At 40.1% G+C, this 22,736-nt stretch overlaps 2 protein-coding genes across 2 annotated transcripts in view; one reads left to right on the top strand and one right to left on the bottom strand.

The window, feature by feature from the left end:
* GCSAML (germinal center associated signaling and motility like) overlaps positions 1 to 22,736 on the bottom strand; it is a 125,269-nt gene that overhangs the window by 66,795 nt on the left and 35,738 nt on the right. The gene's annotated exons all lie outside the window — the stretch shown is intronic.
* Positions 16,522 to 17,542, top strand: OR2C3 (olfactory receptor family 2 subfamily C member 3). The gene has a single exon (XM_077908431.1). It carries the CDS (start codon positions 16,522 to 16,524, stop codon positions 17,485 to 17,487), a length of 966 nt encoding a protein of 321 aa, XP_077764557.1. The 3' UTR covers positions 17,488 to 17,542.

Raw genomic sequence — 22,736 nt, 5'->3', positions numbered from 1 at the left:
CTTTCGGCACTCTCGGGAACCCCAATTAAACATACATTTTTCTTTCTGAGGTTGTCATTTAATTCCCTTAATCTATCCTCATGATCTTTTTATTTTTTGTCTCGTTTCTCCTCAGTTTCCCTCTTTGCCATCAACTTGTCTTCTATGTAACTCACTCTTTCTTCCACCTTGTTAACCCTCGTTGTTAGGACCTCTAGTTTGGATTGCATCTCATTTAATTGATTTTTAATTTCTCCCTGATTAGATCTAAATTCTGCAGTCTGAAGTCTCTTGAGTCCTTTATTTTTTTTTCTAGAGCCATCAGTAGCTTTATAATAGTGCTTCTGAATTGGCTTTCTGACGTTGAATTGTAATCCAAATTTTGTAAGTCTGTGGGAGAGAGAACTGTTTCTGGTTCTTTCTTTGAGGTGAGTTTTTCCTTCTTGTCATTTTGCTCAGTGCAGAGTGGCCAAAAACAAGTTGTATTTGTGAAAAGGAGAAAAAAGAGGAGAGAAAGATGAAAATAAAAAGAAAAAAAAAGAGGAAAAAAAAGAAAAAAGAAAAAGTAAAAAGGAGGGAAGCAAACAGAAAGCAAAAGCAAAAAACAAGGGGGAGTATCCTCTGATTCTCTGTGCTATAAATCCCTCGACTTCCTCAGAACTTTCCAATGCTGCTTGGTCAATAATTTGTTTTTCCCCTGTCGGTCTAGTTGGTCTTCTGGGGGAGGAACCAACGTGCTGATTTTTCAGGTGTTAGCACTTGGGGGAGCTGTTCAGCCCCCTGCTTCCTGCAGGGCTCAGTGAAAGGTGCTTAACCTGTTTATAGGGTGAGGCTACTGTGGGGCTCAGTGGGTGTTGTTTACCCAGTGAGGTCCCAGGAGGAACAACCCCAGTGGCGGCGGCCAGCTCTGGAGCCCTGGAGTCAGCTCCGGCAGTAACTCCAGAGCTCTCCGTCTGCAGGGCCTGGAGGCTCCAGGGCGGGCCCGCTGATCTGCTCAGCTTGGGCAGGAGCGTCCTTGCTGTCCTGGGCCCTCCCGGCCTCTGCCTGTCCCGGGGGGAGGCCAGATCCTAGGCTGTGTCCCCGGCGACCAGTGCTCCCAGGCCTGCACTGTTGGAATCGCGCTCCCGGTGTAGCTCTGTCTGTGCGGAGCCTCTGCCGGAGCCGCTTCAGAGCTGGTCCTGGGGCTATGCAGCCCCCTCCTCGTGGAGCTTCCGCCCGAGCAGCCTCCAAGCTGCTCCCGGGTCTAGCCGTGCGCTTGTTACTCCTTTAGGGAGCTCGGCCGCAGTGTGTGGTGGCTCTCCCTGGGGCGCAGGTGTCTGTTAGTGTCCCAGGGAGCCTGAGGGTATCCCCGCCCCTCCTGGAATCCTGCTCCAACTCCCTGTGAGAGCCTTTACATCTGGGAAGATTGGTGAAACACCTGCTTCTCCAGGACGGAGCTTTCCTGTCCTGGGGGCACTCCCCGTGGCCTTAGCCCGGGTCCTCGTGGGGTCCTGTCCCCTTGGATGCCTTTTGTTTCTTTATTTCTTCCCCCTGCTCCTGCCCCATCTTCCTACCTTGATAGAAGCCCGAACTCTTCTCACTGCAGCATTCCAGCTGTTCTCTCTTTAAATCTCAGGCCAAATGCGTAGGTTTTCAGGATGATTTGAAGGTTATCTAGGTAATTTGCTGGGGACAGGTGACTTGGGGACCCTTCTCTTCCGCCATCTTGCCCCACCTCTGAATATTTATTTTCAAAAAGACAAGAGATAACAAAAGCCAGTGAGGATGTGGAGTGAAGGAAACTCATGTGCACTGTTAATGGGACTGCAAATCAGTACAGACATTACCGAAAACAGTATGGGGATTCCTCAGCATTTTTAGTTTAAACCTCAATTAATTCAATAGAACCTGATCAGTTATTAAGCAAAGCAATGAAAAAATTAACCAAGCCAAGAAGTGTCCTGTTTTTGTTTTCCACAAACTTCTAGGTTCCTTTGATGGGATGTGTGGTATGCATTTTAATCTGCATATCAAAACTTTTCTACTTTCTACTTTCTTTTGTATTTCTGTGGGTAGACTGAATCCTAGTCAGTTACTAAACTGTTTCAGAAAAGGTGTTGGGCAAACAGCGTGGGTGTTTGTGTGTGTATATGTGTATGAGTGTGTGCTGCTGTGCACACAGTTATTTTGCATCTTTGCCTAAGTAAAGGCTGTTTTCTCAAGGGAAGGTGTTTATCAGGGAAGGCTGTGTCTGGAAGGGATGTAAAGGATGCCAGTTTGAGAGAGGATCTGTGTAATACTGTTTCTATATTGCATAAACAGGAGATTTAGATCTGGTCAGAGCTAACTGAAATAAAGCTGGGTGCTTTCAGCTATAGGATTAATAAGTTCCAGAGATGTAATATACAACATGGTGATTCTGGTTAACAATCCTGTTATATATTCAAAATGTGCAAAGAGAATAAATCTGTTTCCAGCACACTCATAGGAGAAAGGGGAGGTGGTGGGTAGATCAATTATCTTCATTGGAGGCATCATTTCACAGTGCATACGTATGTAAACATATCACTGTGTACACCTCAAATATATATAATATTTGTCAACCACACCTCAATAAAACTGAAAAAAGAGGGTCGGGGGAAGAACTTAAGTGAGTTCTTAAATCACACTGGGGGGCATTGCCCATAACTCTGAAATTTTAGAATTGAAGAATCACAGTGCTTTGAACTGAATCATGACTCCCCATTCATGTGTTGAAACCCTAATTCCAGTACCTTAGAATGCATATTTAAAGACAATATTTTTTAAAGAAGCAGTTAACTTAAAATAAGACCATTAGGGTGGAACCCAATCCAAGTGACTGGTGTCATAAAAAGAGGAGATTTGGACACACAGAGAGACATCAGTGATGCACAAACATGTGAAGACACAAAGAGACGTTACCATCAAGTCTAGGAGAGGTCTCTTCAGATAAATGGTCTCTAATGGCACCTTGATATTTACAGAACTCTATCTTCCAGGACTGTGAGAAATAAACTTCTATTGTTTTAACTACTCAGGTTGGTTTTGGGTTTTTTTTTTTTTGTATTTTGTTATATCAGCCTCATCAAACTAATACGTATGTTTCCATCACAGTTTGCCACATACACATTCATTCACAAGCACAAACACAAAAAAAGGAAAAATGAAAAGTATATATCTTTTACCCAAGAGAGGAGTCGCCTTGGGGATTAGGATTTCAACTATAATTGGGGGGGGGGGCTGGAATTCTGTCCATAATACCATCCAAATGAAGATACAGTTCAGGGAGTTAGCCATAGAAATCTGAAGTTTGACATAGAGGTGCTGGCTACAGATGTAACTTGGAAAGTCTCCAGGATTTACTATTTGAACTCATTGGACTAGATGAGGTCACTAAAGGAGTGTGTGAAATAGAAAAAGAATGTTACTTAGGAGTGCAAATTTACGTGCAGTTCTTGCTCTGCATTTAGTAGCCATCTAACCTTTAAAAAAAAGATTTTATTTAAATTCAATTTGCCAACATACAGTATAACATCCAGAGCTCATCCCATCAAGTGCGCTTCCAGTACCCGTCACCCAGTTCCCCATTCCCCCACCCACTTCCCCTTAGTATCCATAGGACCTTGAACAAGACCACTCAAAACCATATTGGCCTCATCTTTAACAGGGCACTCATAATAGATATTTAAAGAGTTTAACTAAGAGTAATCTGAATAATTTAGGGATAATCCAAAAGTCAGATAAAATTATTATTGGTGTAAAATGACTCATTGGAGTAAATTATGTCACAGACATATTCCAATGCCTGTATCCCTGTGTTATATGAAAAGCATTATTGTCATCATTAACAGAATAGATCTGAAATCATTCATTCATTGAATAAGAATAATAATGATAATAATAATGTATTAGATGTCAACATGCCAGGTACCAAATCAAGGTATATATTGGGACAATGGAGAATATAATAGTAACCAGGTTAGACACAGGTCTTACCTTCACAGGGTTTAAAAATTAAAATTATATTCTACAAATCTTTTAATGTGCATATCAAAAAACAGAAGACAAGTAAATTTAAGAGGCTTGACTAATAGCTAGAACTAGCTAGTTTCAGTTCAATGTGCAAATCTAGGCTTGACAAATTATAAAGGCGAAATTCTTAGTAATTATGCTCACCCAAATCTTTACACAAATTGAAGAGTAAATGAATAATGATGCAATTAGGGACCAGTGCTGAAGAAGAAGAAATACTATCCAATGAAGTTTTTCCAAATATATGTAAAAGTGTATAGCTATCAGCTAGACATTGAAGAAAAGAAAATTGCAGACCAATGTACTTTATTAATGTAGATACAGAAATCCTCAAAAAAATAGCTAATCAAATCCTGCAGAGCATATTAAAAGCATTATACATGATGACTAAGTGAGATTTAGTATAGTAATGCAAGGACCATTCAACATGCAAAAATAAATTCATGTATTTCAAGAAGGAAACTGCTTCAACATGATAAGGTAGTAGTTTAAAAACCCATTCTAACATCATACTCTATTGTAAAAAACTAAGATTACTCTCTAAAATCAGGAACAAGTCAAGGGCATCCACCAATATCACTTCTGTTCAACATTGTGCTGAAGTTCTAGACGAAAGAATTAGGCAAACAAAAGAAATAACGACTCTCAAAAAGAAAAGAGTGTAATAAAATGATCTCTACTCACAAATGGCATGATTTTTAATGTATCCAAACCTGGAGAATCACAAAACTGTTAGAGCAAATAAATGAATTCACCAAAGTTGAAAGACACTCCATCAAAACACAAAATACACAAAATAGTTTTTGTACACTAGCCATAAACAACCCCAAAATGAAATTAACAGAGTAATTCTATTTACAATAACATGGGAGGAAGAAAATAGTTAGGAATAAATTTAAGTATGTTTAAGATTTCTACATTGAAAACAATAAACTATTGATGAAAATATTGAAGACTTAATAGACGTTCATGTCTATGAATGGGAAGACTTAATATGGCTAAGATGGCAACACTCCTCAAAATGATACATGGATTTAATTCAATTCCTATCAAAACCCCAATATTTTTTGTTCTCATCATTGCAAAAATAGAAAAGCCAATTCTGAAATTTATATTTAATTACAAGGAACCCAGAACAGCCAAAACAATATGCAGAGGGGGGACCCAAATTCACAGACCTCACATTTTCCACTTTCAAAACTTATTACAAATCTATAGTAATCAAAATTGTGGTACTAACATAACAATAGATCAGTGGTACAGAAATAGAAGTACGGGGGGGAGGGGCAAGATGGCGGAAGAGCAGGGTCCCCAAGTCACCTGTCCCCACCAAATTACCTACATAACCTTCAAACCATCCCAAAAATCTACGAATTCGGCCTGAGATTTAAAGAGAGAGCAGCTGGAATGCTACAGTGAGAAGAGTTCACGCTTCTATCAGGGTAGGAAGACGGGGAAAAAGATAAAGAAAGAAAAGGCCTCCAAGGGGGAGGGGCCCGCGAGGAGCCGGGCTGAGGCCGGGGCGAGTGTCCCCAGGACAGGAGAGCCCCGTCCCGGAGACGCAGGAGCTGCACCGACCTTCCCGGGCGGAAAGGGGCTCGCGGGGAGTTGGAGCAGGACCCAGGAGGGCGGGGATGTCCTCGGGCTCCCGGGGACACTAACAGACACCTGCGCCCCGGGAGATGCGCCGAGCTCCCTAAGGGCTGCAGCGCGCACGGCGGGACCCGGAGCAGCTCGGGGGGGCTCGGGGGCGGCTCCGCGGAGGGGGCTGCGGGGCGGGAGCAGCTCGGGGGGCTCGGGGGCGGCTCCGCGGAGGGGGCTGCGGGGCGGGAGCGTGAATCCAACAGCGCAGGCACCGGAGCACAGGGCGCCGGGACACAGCCCAGGATCCGGCCTCCCCCGGGACAGGCAGAGGCCGGGAGGGCCCAGGACAGCGAGGACGCTCCTGCCCCAGCTGAGCAGATCAGCGGCCACGCCCGGAGCCTCCAGGCCCTGCAGACGGAGAGCTCTGGAGTTACTGCCGGAGCTGAATCCAGGTCCCCAGAGCTGGCCCCGCCACTGGGGCTGTTGCTCCTGGGGCCTCACGGGGTAAACAACCCCCCCTGAGCCCTGCACCAGGCAGGGGGAAGAGCAGCTCCCCCAACTGCTAACACCTGAAAATCAGTACAGCAGGCCCCTCCCCCAGAAGACCAGGTAGACTGACTGACAACTTCCAGGGGAAGCCAAGGGACTTAAAGTACACAGAATCAGAAGATACTCCCCCGTGGTTCTTTTTTTTTTTTTTTTTTTTTTTTTGCTTTTTGATTTGTTTCCTTCCCCCAACCCCCTTTTCTTCTCCTTCCTTTCTTTTTCTTTCTCTTTTTCTTCTTTTTTTTCGGGTTTTTTTTCCTTTTTTTTCTCTTTCTCTTTTCTTTCCTTCTTTCTCTCCTCTTTTTCTCCTTTTCCCAGTACAACTTGCTTTTGGCCACTCTGCACTGAGCAAAATGACTAGAAGGAAAACCTCACCTCAAAAGAAAGAATCAGAAACAGTCCTCTCTCCCACAGAGTTACAAAATCTGGATTACAATTCAATGTCAGAAAGCCAATTCAGAAGCACTATTATACAGCTACTGGTGGCTCTACAAAAAAGCATAAAGGACTCAAGAGACTCCATGACTGCAGAATTTAGAGCTAATCAAGCAGAAATTAAAAATCAATTGAATGAGATGCTATCCAAACTAGAAGTCCTAACGACGAGGGTTAATGAGGTGGAAGAACGAGTGAGTGACATAGAAGACAAGTTGATGGCAAAGAGGGAAACTGAGGAAAAAAGAGACAAACAATTAAAAGACCATGAAGATAGATTAAGGGAAATAAACGACAGCCTGAGGAAGAAAAACCTACATTTAATTGGTGTTCCCGAGGGTGCCGAAAGGGACAGAGGGCCAGAATATGTATTTGAACAAATTCTAGCTGAAAAGTTTCCTAATCTGGGAAGGGAAACAGGCATTCAGATCCAGGAAATAGAGAGATCCCCCCCTAAAATCAATAAAAACGGTTCAACACCTCGACATTTAATACTGAAGCTTGAAAATTCCAAAGATAAAGAGAAGATCCTTAAAGCAGCAAGAGACAAGAAATCCCTGACTTTTATGGGGAGGAGTATTAGGGTAACAGCAGACCTCTCCACAGAGACCTGGCAGGCCAGAAAGGGCTGGCAGGATATATTCAGGGTCCTAAATGAGAAGAACATGCAACCAAGAATACTTTATCCAACAAGGCTCTCATTCAAAATGGAAGGAGAGATAAAGAGCTTCCAAGACAGGCAGCAACTAAAAGAATATGTGACCTCCAAACAAGCTCTGCAAGAGATTTTAAGGGGGACTCTTAAAATTCCCCTTTAAGAAGAAGTTCAGTGGAACATTCCACAAAAACAAGAACTGAATATTTATCATGATGACACTAAACTCATATCTCTCAATAGTAACTCTGAATGTGAACGGGCTTAATGACCCCATCAAAAGGCGCAGGGTTTCGACTGGATGAAAAAGCAGGACCCATCTATTTGCTGTCTATAGGAGACTCATTTTAGACAGAAGGACACCTACAGCCTGAAAATACAAGGTTGGAGAACCATTTACCATTCGAATGGTCCTCAAAAGAAAGCAGGAGTAGCCATCCTTATATCAGATAAACTAAAATTTACCCCAAAGACTGTAGTGAGAGATGAAGAGGGACACTATATCATACTTAAAGGATCTATTCAACAAGAGGACTTAACAATCCTCAATATATATGCCCCGAATGTGGAGCTGCCAAATATATAAATCAATTATTAACCAAAGTGAAGAAATACTTAGATAATAATACACTTATACTTGGTGACTTCAATCTAGCTCTTTCTATACTCGATAGGTCTTCTAAGCACAACATCTCCAAAGAAACGAGAGCTTTAAATGATACACTGGACCAGATGGATTTCACAGATATCTACAGAACTTTACATCCAAACTCAACTGAATACACATTCTTCTCAAGCACACATGGAACTTTCTCCAGAATAGACCACATATTGGGTCACAAATCGGGTCTAAAGCGATACCAAAAGATTGGGATCGTCCCCTGCATATTCTCAGACCATAATGCCTTGAAATTAGAACTAAATCACAACAAGAAGTTTGGAAGGACCTCAAACATGTGGAGGTTAAGGACCTTCCTGCTAAAAGATGAAAAGGTCAACCAGGAAATTAAGGAAGAATTAAAAAGATTAATGGAACCTAATGAGAATGAAGATACACCATTCAAAATCTTTGGGATGCAGCAAAAGCCGTCCTAAGGGGGAAAATTCATCGCAATACAAGCATCCATTCAAAAACTGGAAAGAACTCAAATACAAAAGCTAACCTTACACATAAAGGAGCTAGAGAAAAAACAGCAAATAGATCCTACACCCAAGAGAAGAAGGGAGTTAATAAAGATTAGAGCAGAACTCAAGGAAATTGAGACCAGAAGAACTGTGGAACAGATCAACAGAACCAGGAGTTGGTTCTTTGAAAGAATTAATAAGATAGATAAACCATTAGCCAGCCTTATTAAAAAGAAGAGAGAGAAGACTCAAATTAATAAAATCATGAATGAGAAAGGAGAGATCACTACCAACACCAAGGAAATACAAACGATTTTAAAAACATATTATGAACAGCTATATGCCAATAAATTAGGCAATCTAGGAGAAATGGACGCATTCCTGGAAAGCCACAAACTACCAAAACTGGAACTGGAAGAAATAGAAAACCTTAACAGGCCAATAACCAGGGAGGAAATTGAAGCAGTCATCAAAAACCGCCCAAGACACAAGAGTCCAGGGCCAGATGGCTTCCCTGGGTAATTTTATCAAACTTTTAAAGAAGAAACCATGCCCATTCTCCTAAAGCTGTTTGGAAAGATAGAAAGAGATGGTGTACTTCCAAATTCGTTCTATGAGGCCAGCATCACCTTAATTCCAAAACCAGACAAAGACCCCACCAAAAAGGAGAATTACAGACCAATATCCCTGATGAACATGGATGCAAAAATTCTCAACAAGATACTGGCCAATAGGATCCAACAGTACATTAAGAAAATTATTCACCATGACCAAGTAGGATTTATCCCTGAGACACAAGGCTGGTTCAACACCCGTAAAACAATCAATGTGATTCATCATATCAGCAAGAGAAAAACCAAGAACCATATGATCCTCTCATTAGATGCAGAGAAAGCATTTGACAAAATACAGCATCCATTCCTGATCAAAACTCTTCAGAGTGTAGGGATAGAGGGAACATTCCTCGACATCTTAAAAGCCATCTATGAAAAGCCCACAGCAAATATCATTCTCAATGAGGAAGCACTGGGAGCCTTTCCCCTAAGATCAGGAACAATACAGGGATGTCCACTCTCACCACTGCTGTTCAACATAGTACTGGAGGTCCTAGCCTCAGCAATCAGACAACAAAAAGACATTAAAGGCATTCAAATTGGCAAAGAAGAAGTCAAACTCTCCCTCTTCACCGATGACATGATACTCTACATAGAAAACCCAAAAGTCTCCACCCCAAGATTGCTAGAACTCATACAGCAATTCGGTAACGTGGCAGGATACGAAATCAATACCCAGAAATCAATGGCATTTCTCTACACTAACAATGAGACTGAAGAAAGAGAAATTAAGGAATCAATCCCATTTACAATTGCACCCAAAAGCATAAGATACCTAGGAATAAACCTAACCAAAGATGTAAAGGATCTATACCCTCAAAACTATAGAACACTTCTGAAAGAAATTGAGGAAGACACAAAGACATGGAAAAATATTCCATGCTCATGGATTGGCAGAATTAATATTGTGAAAATGTCAATGTTACCCAGGGCAATATACACGTTTAACGCAATCCCTATCAAAATACCATGGACTTTCTTCAGAGAGTTAGAACGAATTATTTTAAGATTTGTGTGGAATCAGAAAAGACCCCAAATAGCCAGGGGAATTTAAAAAAAAAACCATATCTGGGGGCATCACAATGCCAGATTTCAGGTTGTACTACAAAGCTGTGGTCCTCAAGACAGTGTGGTCCTGGCACAAAAACAGGCACATAGATCAATGGAACAGAATAGAGAACCCAGAAGTGGACCCTGAACTTTATGGTCAACTAATATTCGATAAAGGAGGAAAGACTATCCATTGGAAGAAAGACAGTCTCTTCAATAAATGGTGCTGGGAAAATTGGACATCCACATGCAGAAGAATGAAACTAGACCACTCTCTTTCACCATACACAAAGATAAACTCAAAATGGATGAAAGATCTAAATGTGAGACAAGATTCCATCAAAATCCTAGAGAAGAACACAGGCAACACCCTTTTTGAACTCGGCCATAGTAACTTCTTGCAAGATACATCTACGAAGGCAAAAGAAACAAAAGCAAAAATGAACTATTGGGACTTCATCAAGATAAGAAGCTTTTGCCCAGCAAAGGATACAGTCAACAAAACTCAAAGACAACCTACAGAATGGGAGAAGATATTTGCAAATGACATATCAGATAAAGGACTAGTTTCCAAGATCTATAAAGAACTTATTAAACTCAACACCAAAGAAACAAACAATCTAATCATGAAATGGGCAAAAGACATGAACAGAAATCTCACACAGGAAGACATAGACATGGCCAACACGCACATGAGAAAATGCTCCACATCACTTGCCATCAGGGAAATACAAATCAAAACCACAATGAGATACCACCTCACACCAGTGAGAAATGGAAAATTAACAAGGCAGGAAACCACAAATGTTGGAGAGGATGCGGAGAAAAGGGAACCCTCATACACTGTTGGTGGGAATATGAACTGGTGCAGACACTCTGGAAAACTGTGTGGAGGTTCCTCAAACAGTTAAATATATACCTTCCCTACGACCCAGCAATTGCACTGTTGGGGATTTACCCCAAAGATACAAATGCAATGGAACGCCGGGACACCTGCACCCCGATGTTTCTAGCAGCAATGGCCATGATAGCCAAACTGTGGAAGGAGCCTCGGTGTCCATGGAAAGATGAATGGATAAAGAAGATGTGGTTTATGTATACAATGGAATATTACTCAGCTATTAGAAATGACAAATACCCACCATTTGCTTCAACGTGGATGGAACTGGAGGGTATTATGCTGAGTGAAGTAAGTCAGTCGGTGAAGGACAAACATTATATGTTCTCATTCATTTGGGGAATATAAATAATAGTGAAGGGGAATATAAGGGAAGGGAGAAGAAATGTGTGAGAAATATCAGAAAGGGAGACAGAACGTAAAGACTGCTAACTCTGGGAAACGAACTAGGGGTGGTGGAAGAAGAGAAGGGCAGGGGGTGGGAGTGAATGGGGGACGGGCACTGGGGGTTATTCTGTATGTTAGTAAATTGAACACCAATAAAAAATAAATTAAAAAAAAATAGAAGTACAGAATAAACTCATACACCTATGGCAATCGATTTTCTTTTTTTGTTCAATGATATTTTTTGAAAGTTGCTGTTTTCTTGAAATTAAACTTTGGCACAGCATTATTTTATAATTAGCAAATATTTGTTATTGAGAGAGAAGAATTACTGAATTAGGTGCTTTTTTTGAATTAGATCCTTTTTATTTAAGTACGTAATAGTAGAAACGTCTTGGTAAAAACTTTTTTTAATTTATTTTTTTTTTAATTTTAGACAAGGGTGTCAAGACCATTCAATGGGGGAAAGAATAGTTTCTTCAGTAACTAGTGCTGGGCCAAATACATATATACCTGTTAAAGAATGAAGCTGAGCCCCTATCTTACATCATTTTAAAACTAACTAACTAACTAAATAAATAAATAAATAATAATGAGGGACCTAATTGTAAGGGCTAAAATTTAAAAACTCTTGGAAGACTATGGAGAAGAAATACTTCATGAGTCTGGATTTGGTAAAACTCATAAATTCAATGGATGTGGCATTAAAAAGTTTCCTAAATATGACACCCCAAATTATGAAGCAAAATGAAAATAGATTGGATTTTGTGAAAAAAATTCTTTGTCAAAGGACACTATGGAAAAAGTGACCAAGAAAACAGCACACAGATAAAAGAAACTGTTTGCAAATGATCTATCTATAAAGTATCTAATAATCAGAATATAAAAAGAACTAATTTCTTAACAACAAAAAGACAAACAATGCAATTAAAAGTGGGCAAAGAACCTGATTAAATACTGCTTCAAAAAAGATAAAGTGACCAAAAGTACATGAACAGATGCACAATATCAATCTTTAGGGAAGTACAAATCGAAACTAGAAGGAAATGTGACTTCACACCCACCAGGATTATTACAAAAAAAAAAAAAAAAAAAAACCTTAAGTGGAAAATAAAAAGTAGTGGTGAAGATGTGGAAAAATCAGAACATACAATGCAGTGCTTATAGGAATATCAATGATGTGTCACTGTGAAAAGTTTGACAGTTCCCCCATAAATTAATCACAGAGTTCTCATATGTCCCAGTGAGTCCAATCCTAAGTGTATACCTGAAATAATTGAAAACAGGCATTCAGACACAATTTGTAGAGAAATGTTCAGAAAAACTCAATTCACAATAGCTGAAGGTAGAAATAGCCAAAATATCCAACAAATACACCCAATATACATCAGCAAATAAATAGGTAAATATAATATGGCGAAGGCACACAATGGAATAATATTCAGTTACAAGAGTGAGCAAAACATATGCCATAATGTGGATGAGCAAGACATATGCTAAGTGAAAGAATCCAAACATAAAAGGCCACAAAACATATTATTTCATTTATGTGTAATATCCACAATAGGTAAATCCTTAGGGACAAAGCAGATCAGTGGTTGCCAAAGCCTGGAGAAAGAAAGCAAATGAAGAGTGACTCTGTCACGGCTACATCTGGAGCAACAAGAAAGTTCTGCAACTAGATGTTGGTGAGGGCTGCACTGCCCTGTGAACACCCTTAATTTCACTGATTTGCATACTTAAAAAATTATTATGATGCTAAATTAATGTTATGTGTATTTTACCACAAGAAAAATAGGCTCATTTTTAAAGAAAATGTATCAGTTCATTGCTGTGGTGGACACCAATAATTATATGATTGAATTTTAAAGAAAATCTATAGCAACATGTGCCAAAATTGTAATGAGCAAATACTTCAGGCTCTGTCCTCCACTGTGTGATAAATCTTTCTGTAGAGAGGTTTGATTCTATGTTTTGTAAACAGTGTTTGGCAGTAAAAACACTTACAATAGTGTTTTATTCATAAAAGAAATCAATTAGTTTGGTTACAATGAAATTGTAATTATTCAAAAGGGAAAAACAAATCCCCAAAGCTTCTTTCCTTGCAATTTCAATCCCCTGACATATACATCACCCTCTGCTTCCCTCCTGAATGCTCCAGAAGATAAAACAAGTGTCTTGTGATTATACATTTTTTACAACACACTAGATCCTTTGAGAGTTGGCATATATTTCTCTTCCTGGAAACACTGAGAGTCATCCTCACTCTTTTTGTTAACAGTTTTCATAGGAAAAAAGTGTTTCTTTCTAATGTAAGCCTATTCTGATTTTAAAACTTAAAAATGTGTTCTTTAGACATGCATTTGAACAGAATCTAAGACTTCTGCCACCAAAGACGGAGATTTCCAATATTTTTAGGGCTTCTCCAAATCCATTGCTACTTCCCTACTTTTTAATGCCACATCCATTGAATTCATGGGTTTTACCAATCTTTGAAGGAAAATATTCCCCATTATTCAACATTTCCACTCTCCATAGAGGGAGGTGCTGCAGCTAGCCCACCATCTGTAAGTGACATTCTTGGATTTGTTTGCTTGTTCATTTGTCTGTTTGTGGTTTTTTATGATATTTAAGATGAATTGGGATCAAAGTTTCTGGTAATTCCAGTTAAAGTTGATGAACAGTGATCCATTTCAATAATCTGATTTGTTCTTCTGGATGTCTGGTATTTTGTCAGGTTACCTACAGCCAGAAGAAGAGTTTGTGACTGCATAATTGACTTAAAATGTGAACTCAAAACATTTTCACAACTGTCACTATGTTATCTTTCTTTGTCATAGTACCACAGGACTTGGGGCGAGGTCACATTTTCAAGAATGATTATTGTGACTGCGTTGGTGATTCTCTGCAAATGAGCAAACCTCCTTTGCTGGTAGCGTTATTTTCATACTAAGAATCTGAATGTCTTGGGTGTAGCTCAAGCTCACCCCAGCACTGATCAGCTCTGGTACTTTGGGTAAACCATGAACATTTCTAGAAATAGATCATATCACCACAAAGGTCCCTACTTCCTCAGAAATTCTACTGAACTGTTATCTCCATGACTGACCTTATGGTGGCCATCTCTTGATATTCATACATTTTCTTCATAAGTGAATCTACAAATTTTCCAAATCTCCATGGAGGGGACACATCCTCAGGGGACATAGAGTTTTGAGTTTTGTCCTTTACTTTTCCATGTTCTCATTCACTCATCTAAGATGATTCTCTGTGTGGGGTGATCACCTCATCGTGTCGTGGCTCAAATGCACATATCTGACCAAGATACCCTTGGTGACTTCTCTCTCACACCCACATTAGGAAGCCACCCATGTCCTTGTGGCTCTCTATGCTTCCCCAGTTTGCAGGAGGTCACAATCTATTTCCCAGATGCTTTTTCAGAGCATCACTGCTGCTCTGCTCTCTGATTTGCAAACCAGACAACTGTCTCAGTTCTATGGCTCTGTGAGGTCCACACTGGTTTCTGTGCATAAATTTTGGCAAATGCCTGAAGCTCTCTGAGCCCCATTTTTACATGTGCATGATGGAAACTCTACAGGTACTTTGAAAATCTGTGAATAAACATGTGTGTTCAAATTCTATTTAACTTGGTCAACTTCCAGTTTTAGAGATGAGCAAGTTTCATTCCCTGGGATTTTGAAAGGGATCGTTGAGTTTATAGCTGCTCTGTTCTTCATACTTGCATGATTTCTAATTATAATGCACTTACTCTTCCTTTTAAAAGGAAGAGTATATATTAATGTTTTTGTAAGAAAGACTTCAGAACTTTTCAAGGACATCTGAAGCACACTGAAGATGTCCATGTTTCTCTATGGGGATTTCTAGCTTCTTGCATGGTCTGAAGGTTTGCTTTCTTCATCCTGCATAAGAAGAAGGAATAATGTCAGCAGTACGTGACTCTGGCAGTTCCAAGAGTTCCTTCCTGACAACACTACTGTGAGATTACACTGAGCATTCCTTAATGATGCCTTCATATTACTCTGGTTCTTCTGTCACTATAACCATGTACACATTCTAGTGACCTGTTTCACAGTTTGCTCATTCAGTGACTATTGATTGAGGGTTAGTTGTGTATCAGTACTGGGCTAGGCATTGCAGAGACAGAAGCAAACAGAGTAAACAGAAAGCCAGAAGTCTGTGGAGTTTAAACTCTAGCAGAGGTACAAACATAGTAACTCAGACTAGCGTGTTTGTCCTATAGTGATAAGTACTATGAATAAAAATAAAGCAGAAAAGGAAGAAAGGGAGCTGGGAGGAGTTTCAATACTAAGTAGCACCTTTGCTTCATTGTATGGAAGTACTGAATCATTATATTGTTCACCTGAAATTAATATTACACTGTAGGTTAACTAACTAGAACTTAAATAAACACTTTGAAAAATAATGCTTTTGCTTCAATGAAAGATTCCTTTTGAAAAACAACCTGAAGGAGGTATGAAGTTGAGCTGTGGATGGATGTCTTGGGGGAAAGGCACTGCAAGCCTTGCTCTAGGAAAACAGGAGTGCTAAGCAGTGGAGCAATATGATCATATTGTATCCTAATGTAATTTTCCGGCTGCTATGTTGAGAATACTCTGAAGGGAACTAAGGCAGAAAGCAAAAAGACAAGTTAGGATATTAGATTTATCACAGCATAGCCCAGGGTGGTAGCAGGGAGGCTGAAGAAGTGATGGAATCTAAATTTAATGATAAAGCAAAAATTTGCTGATTGTGGGATTTAAGAGTAAGAGAAATGATATGATGGACTCCATGTGCCCATTAACTGGAGAATGACTACCACCAGCATGATTTTAGTGCCTCTGTAGTGTTTCATCACATGAAATGCCATCTTTTACCCAAGAAAAACCTCATCACTAAACATTCAGGTTGACTCCAGATGTTGCTACTATAAGCAATGTTTCAATAAAATAATCAGTGCCAAGAACTTTACATGAATGTCCATTTTCTGCTAGGTATGCATATTTTCATGTCTCTCCAAAATGGCCTTCAAGAAGATGATGCAACATCATCCATGGAGCATTTGAGTAGATGCTTTCAACAAAATAAGTATAAAATTATGTTTGAAGTTTGCTAACTGATATAATCACTTGGGGCTTCATATTCTGTGCCCCTACCCCCATTCACCACAGGTGGCCTTTTTGCCCCACTCCTGGCTTCACATGATGATGGGAATAGCCAATGTAAGTTCTCCAGAAGTCTTTGTACTCCTGGGCTTCTCTGCACGACCCTCCCTAGAATCCATCCTCTTCATCATTGTCTTAGGGTTTTACGTGGTGTCTATCTTGGGCAATGGCATCATCATTCTGGTTTCCTGCATGGATGTGCACCTCCACACGCCTATGTACTTCTTTCTTGCTAACCTCTCCTTCCTTGACATTAGCTTTACCACAAGCATTGTCCCACAACTTCTGGTCAACCTCTGGGGACCACAGAAAACCATAAGCTACGGAGGGTGTGTGGTCCAATTCTATATCTCCCACTGGCTGGGAGCGACTGAATGTGTCTTCTTGGCAGTCATGTCCTACGACCGCTATGCTGCCATCTGTAGGCCACTTAATTACACCATCATCATGCATCCACAGCTTTGCCTCAGCTTGGCCCTCGCCTCATGGCTTGGGGGTCTGACCACCAGTATGGTGGGCTCCACACTCACTATGCTCCTGCCGCTCTGTGGGAACAATCGCATTGATCACTTCTTCTGTGAGATGCCCCTCATTATGCAATTGACTTGCGTGGACACCAGCCTCAATGAGGTGGAGATGTATGTGGCCAGCTTTATCTTTGTTGTCTTGCCCCTGGGTCTCATCCTGGTCTCATATGGCCACATTGCCTGGGCTGTGATGAAGATCAGGTCAGCAGAAGGACGGAGAAAGGCCTTCAACACTTGCTCCTCCCATGTGGCAGTTGTGGCTCTATTCTATGGGAGCATCATCTTTATGTATCTCCAGCCAGCCAAGAGTAACTCCCATGAACAGGGCAAGTTCATAGCCCTCTTCTACACTGTGATCACCCCGATGCTGAATCCCTTGATTTACACGCTCAGGAACAAGGATGTGAAGACGGCTCTCAGGCACATTGTGTTAGAGAAGTGCTGTGGCTTTGCACGGCCATGGGGGCATATTTAGACACTTTAGTAACTAGTGAGGAGAAAGAGAAGATTGAAATATATCAAAATTGATTGGAGTGGCAGGATACTTGGGATGTAGTTTCTGTTCCAATGTTGCTGGAGTTCAAGGTAGATGACAATCTGATATGAGTGTGCTCATACATCATTTCCAAGCCAAGGCAAAGAGAAAGTATTTTACTATTTGTTACTAAACCTATTGTTTTGTTAGCCATTTATATTGTTATATACATGTAATATATATGCTAATTCTCCTATTGTTAATTGCCTGTATAATTATATATGTTCATTGTTATTTTGTTAATTGTTTATACTAATTGACTTTGGATATGACTAATCTGTGTGAAGTTTTTTTTCATTTTTTTCCTAATATTTGTAACAATTCCACAAGGCAAACATTATTAATTTGATAAAGGTTAAGCAATCACAAAACTATTAAGGGCTTATGCTGAGATCTAATTCTAGATCTATCTATCCATACACATGTTCACCATTTTGCCTGCAATCTTTTGTGATATAATCCTTCGTGGTCTTTGTGCCTAATGACACAGTTTCCAGGGCTCTTGGGATTTCTTGAGTGATTTGGGTGAGAGGTATATCTTTAGTTATTCATAATGAGGCCATTTCCATCATACCTGATTTATTCCAATGAGGTAACTCAAAGCAGGGCCTGCAGATAGCTTCAGGATAGAGGCTGGTGACCAGAGAAACCAACCATGTGATTAGAAGGTTGGAAACTTTAGACCTTCCCTTACCTTCAGGAAAGGAAGAAGGGCTGAAGGCTGAGTTCAATCACCAATGACCAATAATTTAATCAATCATGGCTACTAAATGGAACTTCCTTAAAACTCCTAAATGATGGTGTTTGGAGATTTAAGTGCAACACCCCAAACTCCACAGTAATAGATATCCACTAGGGAACTTTCCAGACCTCACCTCATGTACATCTTTCATTGGTTGTTCTTATTTTATATTTTATAATAAATCAGTAAGTGCTTCCCTGTGATTTGTGAAACATTTTAGCAAATTATTAAAGTTGAGGTAAGGATCATGGGAACCCTTTCTTTATAGCCATTTGGTCATATATGTGGTGGCAACCTGGCACTGACAACTGCCTTCTGAACTGAGGCGGTCTTGTTGGGACTGAGCACTCAAACCTCAGGAGTCTGTGCTAACTCTGGGTATTAGTGTCAGAATTTCATTTAATATAGGTGTCCAGAGAGTTGGAGAATTGGCTATTGGTGTGGAAAAGTCTCACACATTTAGTGTCAGAATTGTTGGGAGTAAAACAGTCCATATCCCTTCAGTAGTAGGAGTTGGAAAATGCAAACATCTCAGGAGTAGAACTGCAATTGATTGCCAGTACATCAGCAGTTTCATCAATAATATACTGCACTGATTTATCTCTAACTACTGAATTACTGATTTTACTGTTCAACTATATACCTTCCTGTTTCAATATATGTAAAGATGTTTTCATTCATTCATTAGTACATTTGCTTACTTTACTCACATGTCCAAGCATGCACTCATTCTTTTTTTAACACTTATTTATTTCAGAGAGAGAGGGAGTACCTTGTGAGTAGGGGGAAGAGCAGAGGGAGAGAGAGAGGGAAAATCTCAAGCAGACTCCTCAATGATCATGGAGCCAGACGCCAGGCTCAATTCCAGGACCCTAAGATCATGACCTGAGCTGAAATCAAGACTCAGACAATTAACTAACTGAGCCACCCAGGAACCCCCATTCCTTCATTCTTAAAATGAGACCCATTTCTGGTTGTTATAAAAATGAGCACACCACACTACCCTAAGACAGATAAATCAAGTTCACAGAGCAGTCATTGACTTTATTGATTTAAATCTCAAAATAGTGTTGTAAAGTTGATGATGTTGCCATTTTAGAAATGAGAATATTCTGATCAGACAGAAAAGATGGCATTCATTTGTGTTTTAGCCTTGGATTAAGGGGAGGAATCCACAAAATCATGTACTTGCAACAATATTTTCACAGTTATTCTTTAGGTGGCCTTTCCCCTTGAGATTCACACCTCCAGAAAATGTCCCTCCACTTCTCTGAATTAAACACATTTCTAAATGTGACATATAGATTCTCATATGGTTAATACCAGCATATATTGGGAAATCTGGGTCTTAATATACACAGATAGAGCATTGGTGTTGATAACGGCCCAGCTTTATCAACGATTGCCTCCTTAAAACAGCTTCATTGCTAATGGAAGTGAAGAGTCTACAGGTCTGTAGAAAATGAGAACCAATGATTCACACATGTATATATTTATTGTAAACATAAAATAAGATTATAAAAAATTTGTAAAACCAAAAAGTTACCTGCATTCTATCCACATATTGATGGTTTTCCATATTTTCTTCTACCCAGTTCCCTTGTTTGCTCATTCACAAGCAAGGATTAGTACAGTACAGGTATAACTTTCTATTTCCTTTACCAATGGTAATGACAGCCATCACAGCTGACATACGTAGTTGATGACAGCTGACATACCTGAAGTCATAGCTGCTTAGTACTGCCAGGTACATTTCTAAACAACTTATCTGGCTTCGCTCATCTAATTTTCACACTAAAGTGATTAATTAGGCATCATCATTGTCCTTGTTTTATTTTTATTTTTTTAAGATTTTATTTATTCATGAGAGACACAGAGAGAGACAGAGACCAGGCAGAAGGAGAGGCAGGCTCCCTGCGGGGAGCCCGATGTGGAACTCGATTCCCGGGATCATGATCTGAGCCAAAAGCAGATACTCAACAGCTGAGCTACCCAGGTGCCCCGTCCCCATTTTATAAATGAGGAAACTGAGGCCCAAATTAACAGAACGTAGATTCAGGAAGCTCATATTTTAATCCAGGCAGTTTCAGAGTGCCCTGCTTCTTCTTGAGTCCTTTATTCATTAAATGACATAAAAATGTTCACACTAGCACAGTCTCATGATGTTTTTGGAAATAATGCATGACAGTCTAATCAGTAGGTATTCCTTAGTTTCCACGTATTTCTATTTGTAGACATTTAGGCTATCTTTATGTTTTGCTATGTTATGGGATATATGAAGGTTTCTTTTTTATTGAATTATTTTCTTAAAATACTCCATGGGGGGATCCCTGGGTGGTGCAGCGGTTTGGCGCCTGCCTTTGGCCCAGGGCGCGATCCTGGAGACCCAGGATCGAATCCCACATCGGGCTCCCGGTGCATGGAGCCTGCTTCTCCCTCTGCCTGTGTCTCTGCCTCTCTCTCTCTCTCTCTCTGTGACTATCATAAATAAATAAAAATTAAAAAAAAATACTCCATGGGATATTTATTATTGTGAAAAATATTACAAGAATTGCATTTTTTTTCACAAACATTGGCCACATACTGGCAGTTGGGGAGGGAAATAGATTGTGGATATAATTCCATTTACTTCACAAATATGCCTTAAAAAGTGAAATCCACCTGCATACCAAAATTACATCATATCTATTTGTTTTCATTGATTCTCTATTTCATATTGTACCACTCTATGCTTCTCTATAAAGCACTTCAGGTGCCAGGATCAAGAGTGGTACTCAGGTAACATGTCTGCCTCTGACGTGAAAAAAGAGTGCCACTCCTCTTTATTTATTAAGGTAATGGAAACCAAAGCTGTCTTCCAGGTAACCTGCCATCCCACCTCAGCTATGAGGAAGAATGGAAATGAGTCTGGATTTGAGCCAGAGGACCTGGGTTTATAATCAAACTGGTCAGGCAATTACTGGAAAATTGTGTTAATCAGGGTCCCCTTGAGAAACAGATATAAAATTGGGTCATTTGAATGATATTTAATAAAGAGAAAATCATCTGTAGTGTGGGCAGACTGCAGAGAAATTTCCAGGGGTAGTATCTTAACTGGGGCTAGTCCCGGTGGAGACCATGATTACTTGTGGACAAAGGCAAGAGGACAGCAGCAGTTACAGGAACCCGAAGACAGAAGGGCTGTGTGGTGTCAGATGTTCAGGAGGAGCTATTATTTTTAGGAAAGAGAAACATACAGATGTGGCACTCCCAATAAGAAAGAGCAGGGGTCACTGTGTTGACCTAACTCTACTCCCTCTTTTCTACCTCCTGTTATGGCCCCCCACTGGCTGAATATAACCACAAGCTAAAGGCTACAGTCCCACTGGTGTTATCTCTGCAGGTGGAACACAGAGCAAGTTGGACAAAGTAGAGGGTGAAGCTCCTGGGGCAGAGTCCATCTTCATTGCTCTTCCTCTCTCTACTGGTCTCTAATTTAGGTGAAAGTTCACATCTCCAACTTCAGGGACATATAAACAGCTACTATATCACAAGAAGTGATCAATTCAGGAATAAATTCTTGGAGACCTAAAATATTAGCCACCACCATTGTTTTTCACATAACTTAATAGGATAGAAGGGAGGGCAATAATTTAACTTAAAACATAGCTGCTAACAATCCCCATTACTCATGAGAAGTATAAGATAAGAGCTTTTAGTCACAGCTTTTTCTTTCACCATCCAAACCATGTTCCCCTAACTTCTTTTCAGCATCTTAACTAGAAAGGGATTCTTTACCTGGTGAGGTGAACCATAACTTCATCCTTTTTAATTCCTGTGGGATTTTAGTATTTGATATCTTAGCTTTGTTGGAATGTTGTATTTTTCCTTGTGCAGGACTATTGGGCACCAGAAGTTTCTTCCCCAATTATTTCTCCTTGCAACATTCTAAAACAGCAATGCAAGTTTGATAGATGATAGATGATAGATGACAGATAGATGATAGATAGATATATAGATAGATGATAGATAGATATAGATAGATGATGATAGATAGATAGATAGATAGATAGATAGATAGACAAAGACAGACAGCCTGGGTGGCTCAGCGGTTTAGCGCCAGCTTCAGCCCAGGGCATGATCCTGAAGACCCGGATTGAGTCCCATGTCGGCTCCTTGCATGGAGTCTGCTTCTCCCTCTGCCTGTGTCTTGGCCTCTGTCTGTCTCTCATGAATAAATAAATAAAATCTTTTAAAAAGATAGATAGATGGATAGATAGATAGGTAGATAAGAAATAAACATAGGCACAGAGAGAGGGAGGGGAAGGGAGGGAAGAAAGGAAGGATAGAGAAGAGAGATTAATCTTAAGGAATTGGCTCATGTGATTTGGAGTTTGGCAAATCCAAATTCTGCAGGACAGGCCAGCAAGCTGGAAATTCTGGCAGGAGTTAATGTTACATCTTGAAT

The sequence above is a fragment of the Canis aureus genome, chromosome 9 (genome assembly GCF_053574225.1).
Source record: "Canis aureus isolate CA01 chromosome 9, VMU_Caureus_v.1.0, whole genome shotgun sequence".
Classification (NCBI taxonomy): Eukaryota; Metazoa; Chordata; class Mammalia; order Carnivora; family Canidae; genus Canis; species Canis aureus.
This window is presented reverse-complemented; position numbering and strand designations above follow the sequence as displayed.